At 32.7% G+C, this 27,203-nt stretch overlaps 1 protein-coding gene across 1 annotated transcript in view; it reads left to right on the forward strand.

Moving 5' to 3' along the window:
* Positions 1-3,813: 3,813 nt before the first annotated feature.
* The window catches only part of LOC147067853 (uncharacterized), a 66,869-nt gene continuing 43,479 nt past the window's right edge, over positions 3,814-27,203 (forward strand). Inside the window, exons 1-3 of the mRNA XM_085951994.1 lie at positions 3,814-4,195; positions 5,642-5,807; positions 10,749-10,910. Coding sequence (XP_085808120.1) covers positions 4,016-4,195; positions 5,642-5,807; positions 10,749-10,910 — 508 coding nt within the window. The 5' untranslated portion in view covers positions 3,814-4,015. The remainder of the gene's footprint in view (positions 4,196-5,641; positions 5,808-10,748; positions 10,911-27,203) is intronic.

Consider the following 27,203-nt stretch of genomic DNA (forward strand, 5'->3'; position numbering starts at 1 on the left):
CAACGTAAATATAATAATATAATAGGTAAGTATATGATATGCAAGGTATTTGAATTTTCAGAATTTATCCCAAAAACATAATATATAACTCACTGGATATTCAGGAATGTATGTTAAAATTTTGTGCAGTCCATTGCTTAGAATCTTTAATTTTGAAACATTAATGATTCTTTAAATTCGTGTTTCTCATTGAGCGTTTTATTGAAGATTAATCAATTTTCAATATTATGTTTCTTTCTCAGCGTTACATCCCTTGAAAGAATTAGATCTGCTCCGCTGACTAATGTTCTCCACCAATCCTTTCCAGTTTCTAGGCCGTTCAATCATGTTACACTCCTCTTTCATCAGCTCCACACAACTAGAGTTGGGTTTCGGGAATTTCCCGACGGGAATTCATATTTTTTGGAATTTGTCTGTTTTTACACTGATTTTAGGATTTTGACAGGTTTTTTTAAGTTTCCCGATATCTCGAAAATTCTCAAGAATTCATTCTGGATATCCCGAATCTCGAGAATTAAAAATTACAAATCTCGAGATTGAGATTTTCTCGGGAAATACCCAACTCTACACACAACTAATCCACTGTCTTTGTCAACCACTAGGTTACTCTCCGTATGTATAAATAAATACCTATATGGCAGGGATCTATGGCGTCACCTGGATATTTTAATAATATCAACACATTATTAATAAATTTCATCTTACATACCTAACAATGGTTTGCTGTTCAACTAAGTTGTCCAACTTACGCTTCATTTTTATTCTGTAAACACATTTTCTAGTATGATACCAAAAATATTACGAAATATTTTTCATTCAAAGACTGCTTTATTTTCTTTCTCTTTCTGGGTTAGACACAATAACACTATCCATTCAATTGATAAACAGTCCATTCATAAACCTGCATAAATCCTCTTTAAATTGTACAAAGTTTTTCTTAGCTCGTATTCTTATTTGTCCGGTGGTTTTTTGTCCGGTACAATTCTTACAATCGATTTTTAATTATCTTCCCAACTAGCTAGACATTTGAAACTTTTAGAATATGTCAGAACACGATGCCAATGCATTTTTTAATACTTTTGGCCATCTTAAAGTAGAATTAAATTCATTTTCAGTTAATTCTGTTGTATATGAAAAGTTATTTCGACACAGGGGTCTGGGGTCCTAGCAACTAAATTATTAATATATACGTGCGTTACTATGGAAATCAATATGAATGTCAAAGTGACATTTCAGTATTATTTCTATCAAATACATTTTTTTTTTGATCGTCAAGTCAAGTTTATACGATTCAACAGAAAATTTAAAAACGTTGTATATAAAAAGTTCTTTTTATCTTGTAATTATTTTATAGCCATTTTCAAATCATTTTTCGTTTATATACTTATAGTTATGTCAGTTATGTGTTTTTGATGCTCGTACCTGCTCATTTTATTATTTAAACAAATAGGCCACCACAAATAGACCTATTACAAATACTATAATTAATACTGATATTATACACCTAGGAAATAATATCCATACTAATAGTAAGTAACAAATTAGTGACAGTACTTCGGGTGTGGACTGACTGTAAGGCCCGTTTGAGACGGGACACCGGTGTCATGCCCGTATATAATAAGGAGGCCTTTGTATTCGAATAAAGGGGCCTTTGTATTATGTTTATGAACGCCCCAGAGGTAATGAGTCAACTAGTGTCCGGTACACTTTTCCGTCGGCCGCTACATTCTCAAGCCGCCGATACACTTGTTTTTATTACCGCATCCGGTTTTATGTTCTAATTTATAACCCGAAATTATGCGTTGACTCATTAGCTCTGGGGCGTTTATAAACATAATACAAAGGCCCATTTATTCGAATACAAAGGCCTCCTATAGTATATCGAGCGCGACACCGGTGTCCCGTCTGAAACAGGCCTAAAGTATTATTAAGCAATGTTCTTGGACACTTAGTAAAGCATAGTCCACACCGACTAACATCTGCCATAAACAAATATTTCAAAATGGTAACTACGAGTATATAAAATATTTTAAATAATATTGTTTTTTACAGATGTGACGTACAGAAAGGCAATGACTCCTGGTCTCATAGAAAGCTGTTTTAATTAAATCACATAATTGTGTACGATATTTACCATTAATTGACGGTAGGTAATGTTTTCATGACGTGGAACCATGCACTGAGTTTCAAACAAATGTATGTGCATGTAAATTAGGCAGCGTAATAAATAAACAAACAATAATTGTTTGCGGACAAATGTATATTGGTATGGACAAGGCTTAAGACATACCTATACAAATTTATTAAGTTTAAAGTGGAAAGGCATAAGCAGTTAACGGATAAGGCAGGAAGTACTTTGCATATATAGTACTTGTTGATAACATGCGGGCTGGCAGGACTCCAATCGAAACAAACCTTTAATGCAATGCAAACATTACAATCGGTTATTTCATTATCGCTTACATTGGCAGAAACAGCTGACAATTATTATGATTACGGAAATTTGTACCTATGGCTAACCATCGTTTCCCATTTTATGATAATTCTTGATAACTAAGCGCTCTTAAACATAAGTAGGTACGTGATACGTTTAAAATAATATTGTTTTTTTTTGTCAAAATTCATAACAGAGTATCACTATTGAGTAGTTGAGTATCCTATCCTAATACAACAACATTTAATGGATGTAAAATATCTCGAATCTCTTTGGCATTTCTATCTATTCTGGCGCCAGCTTCTCTACGTTTAACTCAACCATATACCATTAAATTCCGTTTCGGAGCGTTCGATAATTTATTAATATATTTATGAAATTTTAAAAAAATATGTCAGTTTTTTGTTTACCTGCCAAGCTCAGCGCTGAAATGGAAAAACATTCTTTAAACTTGTGGCATGCAAAATCGAGGTTTATGACAAGCCAAAAAAAATTGTTATTGTAATTCCGGCAAGTTTCGTATAACAATTTTTAATATAGGTACCTGCATATTATAAAGTACTGAATTTGATTATTTTTGAATGGTGTGCTCCGGCCATTTGAAGCCCTAGGTATCTAACTAGATTCCAGCATTAATCCTAATGGTATCTGTGAACAAAACATTTTTTTTTATTGTTTCCTATTATGTCTTTCACTCTCCGAGTGAGTGCTTTTATCATTTAAGCTATCGATCCGTCTATGATTCAAGTTTTAAGGTATATTTGCAATACTTAATATATGAATCTTATATCCATGTCAATATTCAATAAAAAGTTTTAGTGGTTCGTAGGCGTACGTGTGTAAACGGTGGTGATTCTGAGATGAATTATCGTTATTTTTTTTTAATTTGAATTTGTTCTATTTATTTGTTGAATGACATAATTGTTTATAAAGTATAATGTTAATGTTCGGATCAGCTGAGAGCTCACCGCTCTATAATTACCTATAAAATGGACGCTGGAACGCAGTTATCGAAGTCAGTCTGCCATTCTCAAGATTGTTTCCTTTGTCTATGCTATATATTCTATAGTAGTAGTGATACAATTTTAGTTCCGCTATTTAAAAAAAAATTAAAGCTATTCTAACGTTAAAAAAAACATTGGACATCATTACTGAGAGGTTGGTGACCTACATTTTTTTGTACAAATACGTATTTTTACAATATTAATTTAATTACATAATACATATTATTGATTTACAACATATATGAATATCTCTGCAGTGACATGCATACATACGGTAACAAGAGCTGCCCAAAAACAATTATTATTTTACAAACTGTTCATTTAACCCAATACACTGCTTATCGTCTGACAATAGCGATTTTAATTATTTTTCCCGGACTGCGTGTGCGACTGCGGTCTGGTGTAGTTCGATAATAAATAAAAATAACAAACACATTGTGTGAAATCAAAAACATAATTAAAACAAGATACAAATTACTCTTACTCTTCGTTTGTTTATCATAAAACGTTAAAATATTCAGCGTTTATTTAATAATTTGATATTTGTGGTATTATTATTTTAACAATAAACATAAAAATGTCTAGTTCTTGTAAAATCAATTTAAAAGTTGTGAGAATGGAATACAATATCCCTGTGATTTCTTTTGACTCTCCTATAAATAAACGAAAAAATATATATCCCGATCGCCAAAAAATGGCTTCAAAAGGACATGTGAATAAGAAAACTCCAAAGATCATACCCAGCTTGACAAAAAAGGTAAACAATATTAAATTATGCTATACATATGCCAATAGCTGTAGCATAGAATTTGTATTGGGTCAAAAAGTCAATAAATAAATATACTTCAATATGAAAATTTCTTTATCAAATTATGATATAATAAAATCTATTAAAATCATACGATGCCATAATACACCTGTATGCCTAATTAATTATATCAGATGTTGGATGCATAATATCAATAAAATATGTCGTAGAACCATAGCTAATATAAAATATGTACTTATATATAAACTATTGTAATGCATTCTTTCTTACCAATCCTTAGATATTTTAACTAATAGGTAGGTAGGTACGTCTCTTTTCTATAAACTGAAAGACTTTTTCGATAATTATTATTAATAACAATAATAACCATGCCAGACTATTTATAATTTTACATCATTACATTACATTTATATCAATGACCTGAATGTGTTAATTACAATTAATGGAACATGTTGGTACTCTCATTTTTTGTTATTAACAGATACTTAATGTATTAATATTGTCTGATAATAATCAACGTGCAACAAAATAATGAAAATAATATTTTATCGGTGTAAAAAAGGTACAGGGTAGGTAAGAAATAAATAATTATAACTCCAGATAAGTCGATTACAAGATAAATAACTGGCAATCTGTTAAAAATGCTTATATCTTTGCAATTAATGATATATTGATAAAGTTATGACATAAGATATGATTAAATTGTTTATTAATTGAAATAAGACACAATAAATAGTACTTAATTAAAATATTTGTATAATGGTCAGAACCGGTTTCATCCACTTAAGAAGACGTGATAAACAGTATCTAATGAATTCAAACAAATATTATTATTTTTGACAAGCATTAATCCAAAACTATAGGAAACAAACAACTGCCGAAATCTTATTCCATTTTGATAAAAATGGGAGTTATTGCATTATCAATATTTTTTTAATAAAGAAATTATTAACAATTTAAAAAATTGCATCCTTGAAAGTAGATCTCCGTCGTCTTACAGTACCGTAACCATAGCCCCCATATCCTGAAGCGGGCCCCCAGGCTAAGATGTTCGGCGGCCCCCCCTACCTATCGCTAAGGGTAAAGGCAGTGTGACGCACTTACTGTAGTAGCGTTTTCCAAATGGTATACGTGGTAAAATAAAGGTGTATTTTTAATATGTATATCCATTAAAATACAATTAAATATTGCATCGTACGACCAAATATTTTTAATCATTAACATCAATGTAGTAAAATAGCGCCGCAGGCGATTTTTTTTACTATTAAAGCAAATTTGTGATCTATGTTTATCTCACTGGTCGACTCGTCACGCCAGGCCCTTCCTGAGCCCGGGCCCCCAGACTAGAGACTTGTGGGTGCCATGACCGTAACCATTACTGATTTTGAGGATTCTAAGTAAGTTACAATTCTACCATTCTATGTATATTTCCAGATAACACCTCAGGAGCCTAAGTATCTGATAGAACAGTTGCTGGCGGAGATCTATGGATTGAGGCCGGAGAGTTCAACAGGGACAATTGTCAGCGAACCATCTTGTGCCTCTGATCATACTCTGCGAGAACACCAAATCAGAAGAGAGGCTGACCTCAAATTGATGGGTAGGTAAATTAATTAATAGTAATAATCATTTATGTTCGTTAATTCCCCGTGCTCCTCTCTTCCATGGGCACTTTTATTAGAAAGTCTCTGTAAACTCAGTCAAAACATACTTGAGTGCGGGGGACCTCAGTCTTGGGAACCTGCTACTGAGACATTCTCAGGCGTAAATAACTGATGATGACTCGCATCTAAACATAGTGCCACGTGATACGCTCGATTAATACCGAGTGTGGTACGGGGCGAGTTGGCTTGGAGGGAACTATTAGGTAGTGATATTTTCTTTTTCACTAAATGATTGCGTAATTATGCAGTCGAAGCAAGTCCACAAAAGTGGCAAAACGCTTTTCTGAACCATTTTTTTGTTTACTTGGCAATAGGCAATAAAGTAAAATATTCAAAACATTACTAAAGAAACTCTATGCTTGCACTCGAAAAATAAATCATTAATGTTCGATCGTTGTCCCAGAACGAATATGATAATAAAAATGTACGTTTATTTGAGATTTAGTACACAAAAATGAGTCTTTTAGATATAATAACGATTATTGAAATTATTAGATTATTTGGGCATTTACTGGGTCATTTCGAGCTGGTTAGTAGTATATACAGAACAAATTAATAAATAGAATTCAGATAGGCTATACCCCAATACACTACATTTTGAAGCAGGGTTTTGAATGTGTGAGTGCCATACGAAAATGAAACACACTTTATATACGTGCAATAGTGTGTGTTGCAACCTTCAAATACACCAATATTGAATGAGCGCCAGTGCATAAGCCGAGAGCAGTTGTCAGAAGGAAGGGCAAGCTTAGAATGACGTATTCATGATACGTGTTCAAGTTTATCCCATATTCTTCCACACTCGAGATCGGTTCAACTGTTGGGTATTTTAGTTCCCATTAATTCTGTGTTCCCTGGTAGTCTATTTTAGTTACCAATTGTTACTTTCACAATATAATTTAAAATATTATTTACATAGCTTATTTATTACGTTTGACCAAATAAAGTTTTGTATATGAATAATGCAACTTACAGTTGCAATATCTCTATATATATAAAAATCTCGTGTCACGATGTTTGTGGTCGAACTCCTCCGAAATGGCTCGACCGATTTTTATGAATTTTTTAATGTATATTTGTTAGGTATGAGAATAGGTCAACAAGTATATTTCATACCGCTAGGTGATTAGGGTATCTCTATCCAGAAAATTTTTATTTTATTTTTTTGACAATTTTTTTTTGTATTTTTTTTATTATTTGGCATAAAAAAATACCTATAACCCCAAATTTTCACCCTCCTACCTACACCCTCCCATTTTTTAATCGCGATTTTATTATTTTTGTATTAACAAATTTAACCGTCGTTCGTATTTCAAACAGGACGAAATTATTTATGTTGTTGAATGACAGATGGCGCTACGTCCGAGAAGAATTCAAGAGAAGCGTCGCGTTATTTTGACACTTCATTCGGCATATCACAACGCAGTGCGTGCAAAATTTTGTACGATTTATTTTAATTTATCTATTTTTATGTGCGTGTATTACAGTGCACAATGCCAGCAAGACGCAAGGGGGGCCATTTGGGCCGTCGAACGAATAAAGCAACAAACATGCGAAATAGTAGAGCAAAAAGAACAGACGAAAAAATCCAACAAGATAACAAAAAAGTGCGTATGAGCATGTCGCAATCGCGTGCATCTCAATAACAAGAGGCAAGAGCTGAAGGAAATCAACAACGACAATTAGAACGGAGCCAAGCGCGCCGGTTCGTAGTTAACACACTCAGAGCAAATGACTGACAACGCTAACAAATACATCGAGCATTTACATCCGCTTGGTTCCTTCGTCTTACATTCGAGTACGAGCCAGATATTGAATATTCCGCTCATCCGAAAGTACTGATTGGTGCAAAGAATGTCCCCATTGTCATGCGTTCAAATTCAAACATTAGTCAGCCGGGATGTGTTGCGCATCAGGAAAAGTGCAACTACCAGAAATTGAGATACTTACCACCAGAACCATTGAACGGCTTGCTCATCGGCACGGTTCCAGATTCAAACCTATTCCTGAAGTCCATTCGCACATTCATGCTTCCAAATGTCTTCGTTCGGAGCAACAGAAATAGTTCACAATACTGCGGCAAATGGTCACAATTCCATTCTACGTTCAAAATAAAAGGCCAAGTATACCACAAAGTAGGCTCATTGCTGCCAATGCCAAACGAACCACATAATTTTTTACAAATCTACATCATGGGCGGTGAGTACATCAATCGTGTGGATGAACGTTGCGGCTACAATAACCTCAATTCGCCTAATGCCAGGCGCATCGTCGGCGAACTGGACGCCCTATTGAATGAGCACAATGAATTATTGAAATTCTTTAAAGCACACATGCACGAATTGCAACGTGATAATCACGCTATTGTCATCAATCCTGATAAAACACCAGCTGGAGAGCACGTGCGTCGATTCAATGCGCCTGTTGTTGACGACATTGCTGGAATCATGGTTGGCGACCGCACATCGACGCGAGAAATCGTGATTCGAAGAAGAAACAATAATCTGGAGTTCATCGCTGACACACACCGTTCATACGACGCTCTCCAATATCCGCTAATTTTCTGGAAGGGACAAGACGGATATTGCATAAACATTAAACAACGAGATCCTGTCACAGGTAATTCATTCATTATGAACATCTTTACTCATTTTGAATTGAGAAAATGAATGGTTGGTGTTTTTTTTTGTTTTTATCGACGGTCATCGTCTACAGCGCTCCATTCCTCTTTCTGTCATCGATCCCATCCCCACACACTTACGATACATTCGTTATTTTTTATTTAACAACCAAAATATTCACTAGAAATAATTTATATGGCAGAACAACGTTTGTCGGGTCAGCTAGTATTCATATAAATACACAATAATAATAAATATTTTTGCATTAATTAATATGATAAGTCAATCGATATTGCCTGATAATGAAAATAGAACACTCTTGTATACGAGTGTACTTTCGTTTCGATATACCTACCTACCTATTAATTAAATCATTTTTGGTTAAATAATAATTGAAGTACTTCTCTTCATAATATATGAAAACGAATGAGTAGGTAATCTTACATAATAATATGTACATACTATAATAGCATAAGATTTTATGATATAACTAAAGGACTGTACAATATCTAATTATTTAATTCGATTAAAAGATTTGTTACTAAAATATTTGACTTTACTAATTTAAGCTACCGGAATGCTATAAGGAGGATTTAATGACAAAATTACAAAAAATGTAACTAAATACACTTAAATATAAGTATTTTAAAGGTGAATTTTATATTTTTTTACGAATATAAAAATTTGTTTTTCTTATATAAATAATTTACTATAGGTTGTTCAATTTTAATTTTAATTACTTATTATGGGGGTGTATAGTGCTACTAGTGGCATCTGGCGACTGAATACAAAAGATGCAATTTATTGCAGTTGGATCATTTCAAATTTGGAGTGTTTTAATTTATTACTCGATGTTTAAAATCAAATTAAATGAGCGTTCGTTGAACGGTTTCAGTTCATTAATATTTTTGTTATTAGCTCGATGCCGTAGAGGAGATTGATTACTTATTATTTATAATTGGTAATGTATTTTTATTTTATTTTATAAACATCAATTTTTCAAAAAACATAATCGAGCTACGATATTGTGAGGTGTGACACTATTCTAATAAGTTTGTCTTTGAATTAAATATATTAATGCAATTTATATTAATTTTCATACAATGTAAGGTAAATTTTCAATTACATGTTAATACCAGTTCAATTTATTATTATATATAAGTAAAGTAAAGTAAAGTCCTTCAAATGTTATATATAAGTAAAGTATTTATATTCAGTCCTGGATTACGAGAATTTCCGTAAATTGGTTTTCATTAATAGTATTAATATTGTTCAATTTGTCTCACCTATCTGCACTATAATCTACAATTCTGATAAAATCGATATCGATATCGCTCGTATTATAAAGAAAAACAACTACCCTAAGTAAAATAACTTAATAATAATATATAACAGTTTTCATTATATGCTGCCATATTTGGATATGGATACTGTTATAATAATATAATATTATGTAAACATTTTTCCACAAACTCGTGCACTAATCAGAATGTTGGATTTATACTTAATCTTTTCAGCTAGAACTGATAAATATACAGACTAATACTGCAAGTTACTCTCAAGTTGTGGGAAACCATTTCATACATAATTTAATAAGTAGCAATAATAACATATAGTATGTATACATATAGATGGATGTGTATTTGATGAAATTGTTCGGAGAGTAAAGCTAGGCTGGAGTGTTTTTGGCCGCTTGAATAATGTCTTCAAAAGTGACCTTCCACTGTGCCTAAAGCGCAAAGTGTTCAACCAGTGTATGCTTCCCGTGATCACATATGCGTGTGAAACATAGACCCTAAGTTAAAGAGAGATTAAGAAACTTAGAGTAGCACAACGTGGCATGGAGAGGTGCATTCTGGGCATAACGCGAAAGGACAAAAAGAGGAATGAGTGGATAAGGAAGCAGACAAGGGTTTGCGATGTAATAGAGTTTATTAAAAGCCTTAAATGGAGATGGGCTGGATACATAGCTCGAAGAAGAGACAATCGTTGGACAAATCTAGTCATCCAGTGGTATCCAAGAAGTACAAAACGTCCGCAAGGTAGACTGGTAGGTAGGACAAGGTAGGCTGGATCGATGAAATGATAAAGTTCTGCCGAAGTACGTGGCAACGCAATTCACAGGACCGAGAGAAGTGGAAGCAGCTTGAAGAGGCCTTCATCCAGCAGTGGATAGATTCAGGCTGATGATGATGATGTATATATACTATAATAATAATAATACATTTAAAAAAATATTTATTATATTCTTTTTAGACATAGATGAGCTATGCGAGCTGATCGTGAAGCTCCGGAGTCGTACTCAGCAGATGGGAGGATTATTGGCGAAGAGGCTTTTCAGTAAAGATACTCTCAAGAGAAGAAGACGAAGACTCTGTAGTCTCATCACAGCAGCTTTGAGAAAGATCAGTGGAGAAGGTGAGTGACACATTACTATAGATTTTAGTGTGTGTATTGTGTAGAAGTGTGGTGAAGCTTACGATCACGCCATACTTTAGATCAGTATCTAATTGATTTAGGTATTGGTAATTCACTCGTTGAAATATAGTTGCAAGTTGATATTGTCTAGTTATATTGCGAAAACCTCCAGTTAGAGTGCCAAGTTACGACAAAAATAATTAATGATAGTGTAACAATCATGTTCTGGTAAATGTACTAATACGTCTTATAGGAATAATTGTGTAAAGGTAATTAAAACTTATTTTTTATCCGGAAGTATTAATTTGCTAATATTTTTTTTCAAAATAAAATTTTTGATGATAAATAAAATACTATTTCTACTAAATCATCGATTTTATTGAAATACATTTCTAGCAAAGACTGCGTCAATCTTAGTCCCTGATTTTGTGGTAGATATACGTTTAAACGACGTATGCACATCCCTCGAATCATAGCAAATAATGGATTGGTCATTAGTCCCAAGTGCACGATGCAGACATTAGCCACTCCCCGATTGAATGACACTGCAAGTGTGACTTAAGTCTTGTTTACACTGGCTTAGTGCTAATACTGCTATTCATTAGTAATCACTGATCGCATTAATACTGCCACGTGTAAGCAGGCCGAATTAGTAGTAATCATTAATATCGGTGTCAATGCTAGTATAACTAGTGATTAGTAAGTCCGTGTAAAAGAGCCATGATATTGAGTACAAAACAGCATTTCTCACGGTAAAAAACTATGTTTTTCAGTTTTCTTATCATTTCAGTTCTCATTGAACAATCTTACACACGTGGCTAAAATAGTTTCACTACAAAAACTTCCCTCCCACATATGGGTACTCTGTCATTCGCCATAAATACAAATTCAAATCAACCACATTTTTTATACGATAAAGATTACATATTATGTTTATTATAAGCCGTGACTAAGTCCATTTAAAATATGGAAGTAAAAAGCAAACAAATACACAAAATGAATAAATAGACTGATTCGAGTTTACTTTTATTAAATTAATTAGTGATAATGCGCGCGCGCTCCTCTATCCATACCCCACCTGACCAATCCATCACTGCTATTTGATAACATTATATTCACGTTATTACATTACATTTTTTTTCTACCGTGTCCGATACTAAAAGATCATATGGGCCTCCACGGAGTGGAGGTTTTGTGTTAACAGATTTTGTTTTCACGAGAAATGGATCTCAGCCACTTGCTCACCTATTAGGTTCATCATCTGACTCATATACAAATTGAAAAACAATATTTGTACTTACCACTTTACCAGACCCAGGATTCTAACCTGAGACCCACGGCATTATAGGCCGACGCTTAAGCCGCGCGGCCATCTTGTTTATTGTTAGCTCCAACTAAAACAGCGCGAATGGTTGAATTTAGGGGTTTCATCTTACCACTTTACCTCCTTATGATAAAATCGATGCAATTGCGTTAGTTTCAAGAAGTTTTATCTCAACTTTGCAATAGGATAAAATTTTACTAAATTGGTACCCGGCAACAATCCAGTCTAATGCAAGTTTTATCAATATTAACCAAGTATCTATTGAGCTAACAAGAACACAAATTTGTTATACATGTATTGTAATAGTTATCATTAAAATAGCCAAAAGGCTTGTTAAAATGCAATTATTTAGAATTCACAGGCACAATCGCACTTCCATATTATTAATAAAGTTTGTTAACTATTTAGGTTAACCATTAACTATTATGCGGCCAAGATCCATATTGAATAATTATAAAGCCAAATAAATAATAGTTAAATACCTATGCAGGTAATGAGTGATGCAAATTAGTAACAATTTCTAATCAATAAATTAAAAAGTATATTTTAGATTTTCTTTCATTTCCATGCACACAAATTTATTGAAAAGTCTATGAATGCCCTAACTACACAAATAACATATTGTACAAGTAACTTTTATTGCTTCACGGATTTAATCTGTAGACATTATTTGTACCGTCGCTGCTTTGCGTTTGATATCGGAAACCTTTCCAATGTCAACATGTATTTTTACAAATCACAACTTTTTCTTATTCATAGGGGAAATAATATAGATATACGGATATGAATATATTACAGCGGCAAAAGGTGAAGGTAGGCTGTTAAGATCCGCCATAAATTGTGAACACTAAACTTTGTCAGTCATACGTATTTGTTTACATTGTAATAGGACTACAATTTGCAGATGGTGTTGGTTAGTTTTTATAGTCCAATTAAACCATGCGAAGGCCAAGCCATAATAGATAATAGTCAAATTATGCATATGTATAGTTATGCCACTAAACCGTACATAACTTTGGATATTTTATAGATAGAATAATATTTTTTTATTTATTATAGTTTGGTTTAGATATAGCATAATAAATTTAAAAAAAAATATAACCAACAATATGTGTACCTAATCCTAATATGTATTCTTAATCCAACGAAAACAAATATGTACCAATGAAAAAGTGAGCACAATTTCGTTGTACCTATCGCCCAAAGTATACCAAAACTATTATGTTTTGGTATAGACAGGGTTTAATTGATTTTTAAAAACTAACTAACACCGTCTGTAAATTGTAGTCTTAGTTCAATAAAAACAAATACGTATGACCAACACAGTTTAATGTTCACTATTTATAGCGGGTTTTAACAGCATACCTCCACCCTTCGGTACTGATATATTATATAGCCAGGTAAGGTATGTAGAAAATCAAATGTACATATATTAGAAGAAGATTTTAACGGCTCAATATCATCTGAGATGTCTTTTGACCACGTTGTAAAATGAATTGTAGTATCTATACGTATTTTATATGTAGTACCTATAATGTATTAAGAATTAAGAACAAGAAGTATAGAACTTCACAAAATTGAATGTGTTTTTTTTTTGGTTTTACAATTCGATTTTTCTTAACAGATCTTTCTTGTCACTTACTCAACTCATTCGATTCATGCTTTGGATACAGAAACACATTGAAAATTAACATGTGAATTTGTCAGACCCAGGATTTGACCTCGAGATGTACGACTTTATAAACGGACATAAAATATTTTAAATAAAACCAAAAAATAAAAAATCTTTATAAAATAGGGGTTCCTAGACGGATTTTTATCTTATTGTATAACTTACTATTTTATTATTATTTTTGAAGCGCATTGACCAACCGTGCAGTATTTTGCCGTTTGCCTAATAAGCCTGACACGAGAAAATATGTTTGATGTAAAAGAGGTCATGATTGGGACCACGCATGGAATTGATTGGTGAACACAAATTCAAAATTTGCAGAAAATTGATTTTGGAAACCATACTAAATTGAGCATATACCATGATTGGAGAACCTTTTTACATACACGTGCCAAAATTTCCAAAATATTATTGTTCAACTGTCTGACGTGCCAAGCAGTTTTTCACGGGGAAAATAAAAAGTCACAAAACATAGCACGCCTATAAATAGCTTTATCACTTTTTTCAATTACGTCATACATTTCGGTCCAGCAATTTGGAACTGTCTGCCAGAATTACTACTACTAGCTTCACCAAGTTTTTGTCTCTTATTTGGTGCAGTCATTTTTTGAGGGCAGAAATGAAATTGATTGTTAATATGTTAATTGTTTTGGTCATTTACGCACAAATTGAGACCAGAACTGCTTCGATCAGATCAGACATTCTCTCGCTACAGTGGTCTCAAGCATTATAATCTATCGAAATTAGAGGTTCGCGACGCGGCATTCCCCGTCACCTGATGAGGTTAGTGCGATAATATTATATGTGACGCATAAATTCTAAGGACCGACCTATGCAATTATATATTTAAATTAAACGTAATGCTTATTATTGAAGAGTATTTGCCTGTTATTTTTTATACAATGCGATCTGTCATTTATTATTATTATTATAGCTTTTTTCTCTTCAAACGCGTGCCATGTGTTCGCCACCACTGATATATACAATACATAATTATTTGTCATAGTTTATCAAAATTATTAGTAGTTTCGTCAGCTTATCAGGCCATTCTCACTGTGTGACAATCTCGTTGAGTTGTGGACGAAAGCGGTTGTAATTTACACACATTACGCGAAATAAATGTAATATATTAGATTATATTTTTTATTGTCTTTCGATTTAAAATTTACTCTTACTACCATTAAAGTAACTTTTTTTATTTATTTTGTATACAGCACTCGTATAATATTGGTAAATGTATCAATTATTTTCATATATTTTTTTTTTTTGTGTTAACAAAGTCTACATATTAATAAAGGTATGCCATGTAAACAACAATTTGAGTAGGTATAGGTAAATCATTCTACAGTGGCACCATAGGCGATTCGCGCGTGTATTGAATTGCTTGCGACAATGCCTGTTTCAATGCTAGCAAACAATACCACTACAACTGCAAGCCGCATTTGCCGTACCCATGGTGCCACTGTAAAACGATTTACCTATACCTGGGTAATGTTTTCGTATATCGATTCGTTGAAATTCAATGTGTTTTATTTTAAAGAGCTTTAAAAATAAAACCAATTAATAAAGTATATAGAGAAATAACACTCACTTGCGTCATTAAATTTCAGACATGCGTACCTCATCCGCGTTCACATATTATGACATCAAATTTCCCGCCAAAAGGGAAATTCTTAATTTAAAAAAGACTACATTCCCGCCAATGAGATCAATACTGCAGCGTCCTGATGGCATCTCTTTCATTTTCCATATACACGAAGAGGACTCATGTACAAACTTTTCTTCGCCATCTACGTCTATTCCGCCTTTGTACTACGATGCTAGACAATTTAAAATAATTAAAATCGGTTCGATAACTTAAAATTGTCAACTACATAATAAGTTGCGGTTATATTATAGTTTCAACTGCTATTTTCGGCTGATTTATTAAATTAGTAAGGAAATAATTCGATAACCTCCATACATCCATTAAAATAATTCGACGCACTACCGCTAGGGGGGAAATGAAGTGAGCTTTAAGAACGGATACGTCCGTCCCTCTCGGGCCTTGAACGTCAGATGAAAACTCGCACAGCGATTTCCGAAACGTCAGTAGCATGTTCTCCCTCATTCACACAGTATTAGATAAGGAAAACAACACACATGAAAAGTGATGTTTGCTTATATCTTCCGTTTCACTTTTCCCATCCACCCTTAAAGTGTATATATAGGAACACACTGACGTTTTATCTTTATCTCCTTTTCCCAGCTTATAGTAGAAACCAATAGATGTGTAAATTTGAGTGTTTTTTTATGATTTTCCACGCGTGAGGCTCGTCTCGGAATTAGTTGGCAGTCTGAAGGCGGATCGATTGCGCTGCCGCTGTATTTTGTTTTCCGACACGGCGGCCGCCCACATTTTCATCTACACAGCTGGTTTGGGCAACCGACGTCATTCCCAACACACCACTGTGAAGCACGAACGATTGATTCTGGCTATAACCAAAAAATATACATTTCCCAAACGCAGAGCAACCTAGAAAAATCTGTGTACATTGTTATTTCAGTTCATATAAAGTCAGAAATTGCGCTTTTATCACAGTGAGAAATATTTAAAGTAAGACTTCATTTAAAAAAATATACTTAACGTGTTTATAAAAATAGTGTCAAGAAAACGTGATTGTTCGAATTTTAATCGTAATGTTTATGTGCTAAAATCAAGGTTTTTGTTTATTCTTTACTATTATTTTATATGTATATTAAAAATTACATAAACGTATTGGTGTATAGTGATAATCTTTAAACAAACGTAATTTGTGTATATAGTAGTGCGATACACAAGAGAATTATAAAAATATCTTTTAATATTGCATAATTAATAATAAAATGACTAAGTAAATTAATTATTAAAATAATGTTACAAAAATTATAAGAGACCTTTTTTATACTGAGTGGCTTTATTTCTAATTGCAAATATTTCTGGATCTCAATAAAACAAATTAATCATATAAAATCTTAAATTATTCTGCACTATAAAAATATGAGTTCATGTCGATAATACCATTTTTTTATTGGATTATGTAGGTCGTATTCGAAGAATTAATTATAAAATCGAGTACGCTTTTGTTTCACGCATTAACCCCATTTGAATCTAAAACAAAAAGCAAATTAAGCTCATTTCTGAGAGTACACATTTTTTTTGAATTCAAACAAAAAAATACCAATCTTTAGTAGTCCAAGCAGAAGAAAAGTATTCATTAATAATACTGGTAATATTTTTTTGGTGCAGTAGTCACCTAATCACGACACTGTTGATTACGCATTTAAAAAGAATACGAGATAAGAGATATTAATCTCACGTTTATGTATAAATATTAAAGAAGAATATGGAAAAAAAAACATTGCTACCAAAATTTGTTTTAGTATTTACCACATCGTGTGAAGTGGTGTTCGTTTTCCCATCTCTGAAGCCGTGAGTAGCGGGTTCGAATTCATCGCCTGCCAAAATTTACATGGTATTTTTAATGCGTATTTTTGAAACATGGCAAAGACTCAATGGACTGTGCGAATGTCAAACATATTATATATAAAATCAGTAAATATAACCTTCATTATGTGAATACTCGTATATTAAAATGCTGATTTACCTTTCAGTTATTAAAGTTTAAAAAAAAACTAGTTGTATGTTACGAAAATTGCAGTAATCTCTGGATACTATCTTGTCTTTGCTCGCTCGCTTACATTTTATTTTTTTCACTCATCTTAAACCGGGTACTCATTAGCAAGCCGTAACTGAGACCGTTGCAGATACAATAACTAGTATGGACGCCATATAATTAGTTCGCAAGCCTAATACATAATTATTTCGCATCTAGAGTTGGTTACAGTTACGATTCGCTAATGAGTACCCGGCTTTAGGATTCTTTCATTCAAGACATCACACACCGAAATAGATTTAGTAGTTTTCTTATAATTTCTGGTACAGAACGGAATTATTTATATATATATTGATTATTATAGATTCAGTGCATTTGAAAATTTTAATAAATTAATATATTAAAAATAAGGCCCTAAAATATTGATTATATCTAGTTTCTTTATTAGTGAATAATGTCACGTTTTAATATTTTTTTATTTTACAGAAATACTTAAGTAACGTGGCATACGTAAACAATATTACAAAATATGAAACTGTTGTTAAACATCATAATAAGACAATAAAAATTGTTATTGTAACTTTTTTATGTTAAATATAGAACTTTAAAATATCAAGTGGGGATGGGTTTACTCATAAATGGTGCGTAATCAGATAAACATACCGGTATCACATCAGCTGTCGTCAATTCGCCGGTGCCCGAGGCTCTCAACGCAGGGCTGGAGTCCTGCGATGAGCTTGCGGTAGCGCAGGGAGCTGGGCAGGGCCGCGGGCCGCCGATGGCCTCCAGGGAAAAGCGCTCGTACACATGAGCGGGCTGTTTAATTCACTCAAGAGCCTGGCAGGGTCGTCCAAGCAGAGCGCCGGTGAGTTGTCCACGGCTCCAACTTGTCAACAGCTTCATATTACATACCCCATCCCCTGACTAAGTACACACGAAAGAGTAGATTAAATGGCAAACATGTTTGACAATAATTATTGTGGAACACAATGTTGTTACATAAAATGCTATACACATATTTTTATACTTATTATTATGTTGTACATCATACTAGTCACGATAGCTAAAAATTAGTTTTAGAAATACAGATATGCATCGTCGTCAGGAGGAAAACAATACAAACATAGACCCCTCCAAATCAGCTTAACCCGCACCACACTCGGCATCAGCATCAGCAGTTTTTTACGCCTGGGAATGTCTCCAAGACTGAGGATGCCACGCACTCAAGTGCAGGTCGGAAGGCCCGATGGAACCAACTGGTTGGACCGACTTGAGCATCTCTTCCTTTTCGGAGCTCATTATCGGACATTCCCAGAGTATGAGGTTTACATCCTGTTGTTCTTCATCACATAAACATGTTGGTCGGGTGACAAGTCCAAGCTCAAAGAGGTTGGCAGCGAATCAACCAAGGCCAGTCAGGAATTGACAGGTGGACAACAGTCCGAGATGGCTCCTTGCTTTCTCTTACAACTCTTTCTACCTCTCCCTACCCAAAGTAGCCAAATTCCAATTTGGCATCATGCAGTAGTCATATGCTATGTCTTAGATACCATTTCTGCTACAAAACACAATAATAATGACCTCCACAGAAGGAAATATCTTTGTGAACGCTACGTGAGGAATGGTTGTTAAATAATATTAGCTGAACTTGTTGGAGCCATCATCATTATTCTCATTTGATCTACCTTTATTAGAGATGCTGAACTGAAGAAATATATATACTCGTTGACTCTATCTATGTCGTTAAGCAGCAGACATGGCTGCTGCATAATATTGTTTCAATATATAAACATCAGTTTCTCAAGATATATTGTAAATATTATGTATGTGCCAGGTACCTATATATTATTTAAGACATAGTAAAGCTTTAGGTATCAGAACTATATCACGTAAAAGTCGTAAAAGTATCTACTTAAGTATTCCAATATGTAGGTAAATAGAGTAATATAAATAAAATACATATACATCGTAACTCTTCTAATGGAACGATTGAATAAACCCCCTTTGGGCGGGATATCATATTACAAAAAATATGAGTGGGAACTTATCGTAGCTTAGATTTCTCTTGAATTGCCAACAAACAGAATTGGTTTAGATTTTTTGTGTACTTATGTTAGGTCACAGGAGGGTTGTTCCAATTTGTGATTTATTTACAATATTTGTTTGTAGTTTATAAATAATATATATTTTGTTTGTGCCACCCTAAGAACTGGCACAAACAGAAATTGCTCTTTATAATAAATACGCCTCGTGTAGGTACACGTAAATATCGTCTTAGAGTCCTCGAGGGATCAAAATACGTCAGCGAAATGCGACATCTTATTTCGCTTTATGCGGAACCAGGGCCGAATCGTAAACACAAAGCCTGAATAAGTCAGTGACACCTATCAAATAAATAAACTATATTATGCTGTCATGGATTTGCTCACATTATTTTTGTTTGTTTGCACAATACATATTTACCTGCGAAGAATATTATGAACTCTACAATACAGTGGTGAAAAAAGGCCATTTGTAGGACGGAGGTAAACGATAATATAAAAAGAATTCAATATTATACGGACGAAAACAGGAATGAACGTGACAATATTAAAATGTATATCCAGTAGATACTAACACCGAGTAATACGCGATATTGTTCTGACATATTCGGATTGATCAGAAAATTTAAAATTTGTTATGTTCATAAATTACATTGAAAAGGTTTATTTTTTGAATTTCTTATTGTTTATTGTTAAATTATTAACCAAAGATGACGTAAACTTACCTGCCCAATTTACCTTAGCTGAACATAAATATACCAAACCTTACCTTACCAAATCTAACCTAAACATAAATAATAAAAAAAACGATATGAAGGACATTAATTATATTATGTTCGAATAATCATTTTCAAAATACTAAGTATCGAATTATAACTTAATGATAATGATGTGTTGAATTTTATTGACTCAGTTAAATATTTGAAACACCTATGTTCAGTTGCATTTAATTGCTAATTAATTTAAATCATCAGTTTTCTACCTCTATGTAACTCTAGTTTCTCTTTTCATTCCCTGACAAGATATATATCGTAAAATATGTAATGTCGAGAATATATTGACGACATATTAGTATTACCTAGAAAAATATAAGACATGTTAAAGAATATTTAATACCCAGTGTAAATTCCTTTCTTTTAATAAATATAATCTTATGCGCACGTGTTACATGTGACCCTGTTTCTAAATACATCTAACCACCTCTAAAAACACTCCCGGTCAACCCTCCGTCGCCATTACGAAGGTAACCCGACAATTCTATCGCCTTATGTAACAACGTATTATTGGAATTTTTCTGTAGTTACTCCGCAAAATTATTGGGAAAACATCGATAACTCAGTTATTCATAAGACGATATAAATTCAATTTATGAGCGAATACATATTAACTTAATACAGCCCTGTCAATAATTTTTGCCATTTCCCGCGGTTTTTGGTGATCTATGGCTTCTCAACCTCATTCCATATGCATTGTGTGAACGTCATGTTTATTACAATGTCTGTTTGGAAGTCACTGAATAATTTATGACCAAAATTCATAATCAAATTTGGCGCCGCTTCGAGCACCGTTTACATCAATGGTTTTTACCCCTATTAGGTTACTTAATATAGGCATGTAAATTGTATAGGCACGTTTGTGATGATCGTACACAAAGAGAAAACCCTGTTAACTTCATTATACTCTGTGTTAATTAAATTTGAGTTGTCACCATCGTCAGTAGGGGTCAATGCACTGATGTAATTACCTTTATATCATATTGGTAAGGACATGCAGTTTAAAAGTTAAAAATATCTATTTAATTCAACGTTAGAATTCATTAATATCCCTCTGTATTAAAGTCACCCTCGTATTGCAATGCGGAAGGAGTTGGTTTCTCGAACGAACGTTCTATGTTTGATTCCCAGTGCATTTTTGTTTACTGCAATTACTAATCAATGCAATTTTCATTATTTGTTGTTTCATCGTCCACATGTTTGTGCCCTTTGGAATTAGGTGCCGTGGAACAATAATTTTTTATTCCTAAAATCAGAACAAACGTTGACTATCCACAATATTGCACATATTTATAACGACCGGTATTATAGTCCGTGCATAATGCGTAAGACACTGGCTTCGTATACGAGAGTTCTGGATTCAACTAAAAGTGAGTTCACACATTTATAGTATTATCAACGTTATTATTTCAGCATTATTTACGAAATAGGCAGCACTACTATGGGAAAGCACTATTCTGGCTGTGATACCAAGCTATGGAACGCTTCTGTATGTATCTTATACTAAAGGTCAATTGTTTGCTTACAATTGTAAGAAATTATGTAGGTAATAGAGTTTGTCACAAATCATAAACGGGTAAGACATGTAGCTCTTCTTACTCTAGACCACCCGGAGGTACAAAAAAGTAGAAGCCTTCCGAAAGATAGACTTAGTAACTGCTGAATCGATGAGGTGGCTAAAGTCAGCTGACGTTTATTGCAATGTAATACACAAGACACAGTGTAATCAATCTGATTAAACTAAGCTGTTGAATGTTGATTATAAATTATAAACAATATATCTATATATAATTCCGTACTCTAAATGGCATTTTGATTAGTCTATTGAGTTGATTTCAGTAGTTGATGGCCTGAATAAAATACCCAAGGGTCTCAAAACTGGTTACATGTAAATTGTACGTAAATTATTATTTCGCCATGGCACAGTTCGCATTGATTCAATTTTCATAGCTGATTTTGGCAAAATTCATGAATTCAAGAATGAAAACCTAACCTAACAAATAATGCAGTAGATTGGCTATTTTTAAATTTCGTTTGCTGCTGGTTTCCTGTAAAGTGTAAACCGACAAGAACCGTGTTTTATGTATACATGGATTTTATGTAGTCTGTACTATCTTACTATATGACCCAAAGAGGTTAGACGGTTTTTAATATACGGCCATATATTTCCGATACAACATTTCACGGTGAAGTGTGATACGTACAAGTTTCCGGACACGCTCAAAACTGGGTGCAAAACTAAAACTTATTACATAAAACAAACTAAAAACTAAGCTAGCAAGCAAGTTTTATATAGTAAATACCAGTGGCGAAGGCTCCATACTAAGCGATTATTTAAAGCTTACCTTCTATTTTCAAGTATTTAATTTATATAAATAAATATCTATATTGTAGGACATTGTAGGTTATAATAAAAATATTGATTGCCATCTATCGTCGTTATTTATAAGTAGAGCTTTTAATTTAGTCATGTTTCGAATCAAAAATAAATGACGGAACGTCCAACGTGAGTGCTATTTTTAGAATTATTTCAACGATAATCCAAGCCGAATTTTCTACCGAAATTCAGTTGCCAACTTCATGCATGTCTGGGTTTTTGTTCGAGACTCAGAAGCGTTAACAGACAAGCTTATTCGAAATTTTGATTTGTTTATTGTCTTTGCTTATCTTTAAAAGCAAATAATAAATAATAAGGATGATTAAAAAAAATAATAACTATTGTGTTCGATCACATATAATTTATAAATTGTTATTAAAAATAAATATTGTATTAATTCGCGATTATTATTTAGGTTACTTCAGTCATAGACAAACATAACATGCTATTCACAGTTTATGTCATTTTGACATTTCAAAGCAGTGGTAAAGGTTTATTTTATAATACAAAATTCATTGTGTTACTGTGAATGTGGATAAATTATCTCATATTGTACCGAAATCATTCGCCAGTGCTTTAAATATATAAGTATTTATTAAATTGTGTAGTGTCCCGGTAGAAAATGTGCGAACGATTGCATTTAAAAATTATCAAAGCTTGACCTTCCAAGGGTTCATTTAGATTTGAATACAGCAAAAAAACTTATATTAGACATTTTCACAACAATTTATAAATGATAAATATTTGTTTTTAACTGGCAGTTATACATTAAACAAACTTTTTTGTTGGCGATGCGTATTGTTTGGTAAAGAAAGTATGCGTGGAATTCTACTGCCATAAGTGATTTAAATAATTTGACAAATTCAGCGGTGAAACCTATGACCAGTGTGTCGTTGTCATTAGTGTGCACCTATTCATCAGTAGTAATATCGTAAGTATTATCTTCTTATTTCCCGTAAGTTACCTGACAAGTGTGCTCTTTTTCTCTGATCTCCACAGCTTACCTCGTTCCAAAAGTCACCCTTCGCCACTGGTAAATACCTACCTCTAGATTGTGGCTATCATCTCAACAAGCCACTGGTTGTTATATAATATATTTATATAATACGGAAATTGTTCAAACTTTTCCCAGAAAAACTTGAATGAATGTTTCAGAGAATCAACGATAGCTTAAAATATTAAATTTATTATACTCGAGATAAACAGACGAAGTATAACGAGAAAATATATTTTAATAATTTATTTATATCTATTGAAATGTTATTTCTACATGATTACTCAGTGTCAAATTTATAAGTATTTTCTACAATTTGAATAAGAATCTACTAAGTATTTGTAATTATTATGGGTATAAACAATCATTTATTAATTATTAATTAGCATGACTTTCCAAACAAAATACGCCTTTTTGTTACGTAAACCCGGGATTAATTGCAGAAAAAACGTCCGCCTAAACGTAAAAAGGCCCAGTGGAGCCTTGTTAAGTAGGTATGGAGAAAGATTATCGTTTGAATAGCGTCATGCTTTACTTAACAGGAACATGGTTTAAGAAGAAAAACCTTTTTTTTTACCTTCTCTCTTTACGTTAAAAGGATTATGTACATGTATAAAAATATCGCTCCATTTCGCCGGGGGATAAAGAATATTATGTACTCACTAAATGGAGGAAAATTTTCAATGAATAGGTAGATCGTATTTACTCAACATTAAAACATCTCATAACAATGAGTTTTATAAGAAGACTACTTGCATAACACAACGATATGAAAATCGTTTCATTCATTTTTTGTAAGTACTTTAGAGTATTTGGGTGGTTCATAATAGTACTTGACGTGGGGTAGAAGGCAATAATGCTCAAATACAAATCTGTCAAAAGTTCTCGCATGTTATATTTTCAATGTGGATCCAAATTATTAAATCTATAGATATAGCGAAGACCTATGAGTCACTTCTCTGTTATAGTAATGTATAGTGCGTAATAACCTCAGATTTGGATGACTACCCCTAAATGTTCCCTGGCATAAAAAACTGAAGATGTTTACGGAATTGGAAAATACGGGTAATTCATAATCTAAAAATCTGTTACGCCCCGGCATTAAGGTATAAGGCAACTTCCCTTGGTCCGTCGTCACGTATCGTGCCTTCCACCATGTGAGACCTGTAATGCGTAGATCGCTTTTGTAGCACCGCTGTATTGTGAGGGAGGATCGGTCACAAAAGTACGGAGTATTACACTCTCTGGCGGCATCAGAAACATATGTTCCAGCCAAGTGAAACGTCTCTTCAAACCTACTTAAATTATCGAAGACTGCCGTGTCCGCTCACGAATTTAAGTGATTGTAACGAGGTCGTACCAATATAACCATAAGAAAGCTTCTCAAAGCTCAAAAGTCGAGAACTTCGAAACTTGGTAAAATAAACAACAACATAAAGATAAGATTTTACGTTTCCAATATAAAACGGCCACTAATTTAAAAGTATTGTAGGTATAATGATCTCGACGGTATGCATTTATGCTGTTTTAAATTAAAATAAAACTTTTGACATCATTTTTATACGAGTTTATCCTCAGTTGGTTTTAACGTATCTAATTCAAATTTTGTTCTCTTTGACATTACAGACCTAAATAGATTTTGGCTTCTTCTAGTCTATCATACATAATATGCCTAACAGTTCAACTATAAACTTTATATAAAGGCTTAAAAATTACATATATTATCATTACATTTATAGATATGTTTATTATGTTGCATGTCAAAACAAATTATACATTATAATTAATTGTGATTAAGATATATTTTCAATATGTATGAAATGTTATGTATTGCTGATGGGCATGACTATAATATACTGTATCTAGTTTTCCGCATTCACCGATGGCCTGCCAAGAATTTCCCAAGGCGCAATGTGATTTCGCATTTCGTTTTTTGTCCGACAGAGGCCGTTATACACGTGCACTGGAAAGGCTTTCCAACGAAATGATTTATTAAAATTCAAATCACTAAAAGCTTGACCATTTATCTGCTTAATTCAATATGAGCAGAGCTTATATAGACTGCATTATAATCTCTACACAAATTCAAATATAATATGAATATGTACATATAGGAGAAATGTTAGTCAGTCATATTTACGTAGTAGAAGCATCATTATTAATTACTAGGCTTAGGATTCTTAGGTATTTAAATAGTTTTTTTGAGTGGCCCCATAACAAAATATTAAAAATATCTATCTGTTTCAGACAATTTTGAAACATTTAAGCCCCATTTGTTAGCACATATTTTTAAATATTTTTGGATAATTAAATAATATGTTTACATATTTTAGGTTTCAGCACATATTTTCACATAAACACAAAATTAAATAACACAATAAGACTAGTAAACACAAAAAAATCATCTATAAATTATTTAATCATTAAATTAAACAATACTGCTGCTAAAATAAGAAAATGTTCCCGGACCAATTGGAATAAAATACGTACAAAATTAAATAGTGTTTTAAATTAAAATACTGGACTTCAAACGCTGCTGAATATTAAAGCTGTTTTGAAAAATCCATCAGATGTTTCAATTTTTTCTACTTAGTTTACTTACTTACGAAATAGTTTCATTTACATACGTAGAAGTGGAAAGAAATTTTTCCATGTATAAAAATTTGCTAAGATCAAATTGTCAAAGATTCACTTTCGAAAATTTGAAGCATTATTTTATTATTTATTGTAATAAAGCGTTTTCTGTTTGTGAATAAATAAAAAATTAAACTGTTGAAATATATGTGATTTATTGTAATAGTTACTTAAATTTTTAGCACCTATTTTTGTTTTTAGCACATAATTATGCAATTTTAATAACATATTTTCCAATTATATCTACATATTTTAGGTACCTATTATTCATTTTTCGCACTTAAAAATCCTAAGCCTATAATCATGATGATAGAGTAGCCGTTTTGATATTACGTTTTCGTCAGACAAATTATAACTCAAGATGTTTACAGATATTATTAGCTGTGAACATATTATTATAATAAATAATATTCAAGGAAAAGATTTTGACTAAACTACGAATGATGGATTCAACATTTATTCCGAAAAATCTGTCAAATAAATAAAAGTTTCACGTCGTTAATTAATTATTTTCTGAACGGAATTTAATTTATGAATAAAATTGTAATAATAACATTATTTTCAAGGAATTATCGAAAACACAACTTACTATAAAATCATAAGTATTTATTTTAAATTGAAAAGGGGTTTTAAATTAATAAACGTTTTTGATTGATTGATCGATAATTTTATTTTGATAATTGATGGATCACGGGCGCCACAGTATCGTCGTCAATCATTTTCATTTAACAAATTAGTACTTTCACGTGGCACAAATTGTGATTTATATAAAAAAAAACACGCCTTGAACTTAGATTTCATAATATATTGTACAACATTAACGGAGTAAATTCAAAGAGTAT

This window comes from Rhyacophila brunnea, unplaced genomic scaffold (assembly GCF_057557595.1).
Source record: "Rhyacophila brunnea isolate RB1 unplaced genomic scaffold, BYU_Rbru_1.0 scaffold_3, whole genome shotgun sequence".
NCBI lineage: Eukaryota > Metazoa > Arthropoda > Insecta > Trichoptera > Rhyacophilidae > Rhyacophila > Rhyacophila brunnea.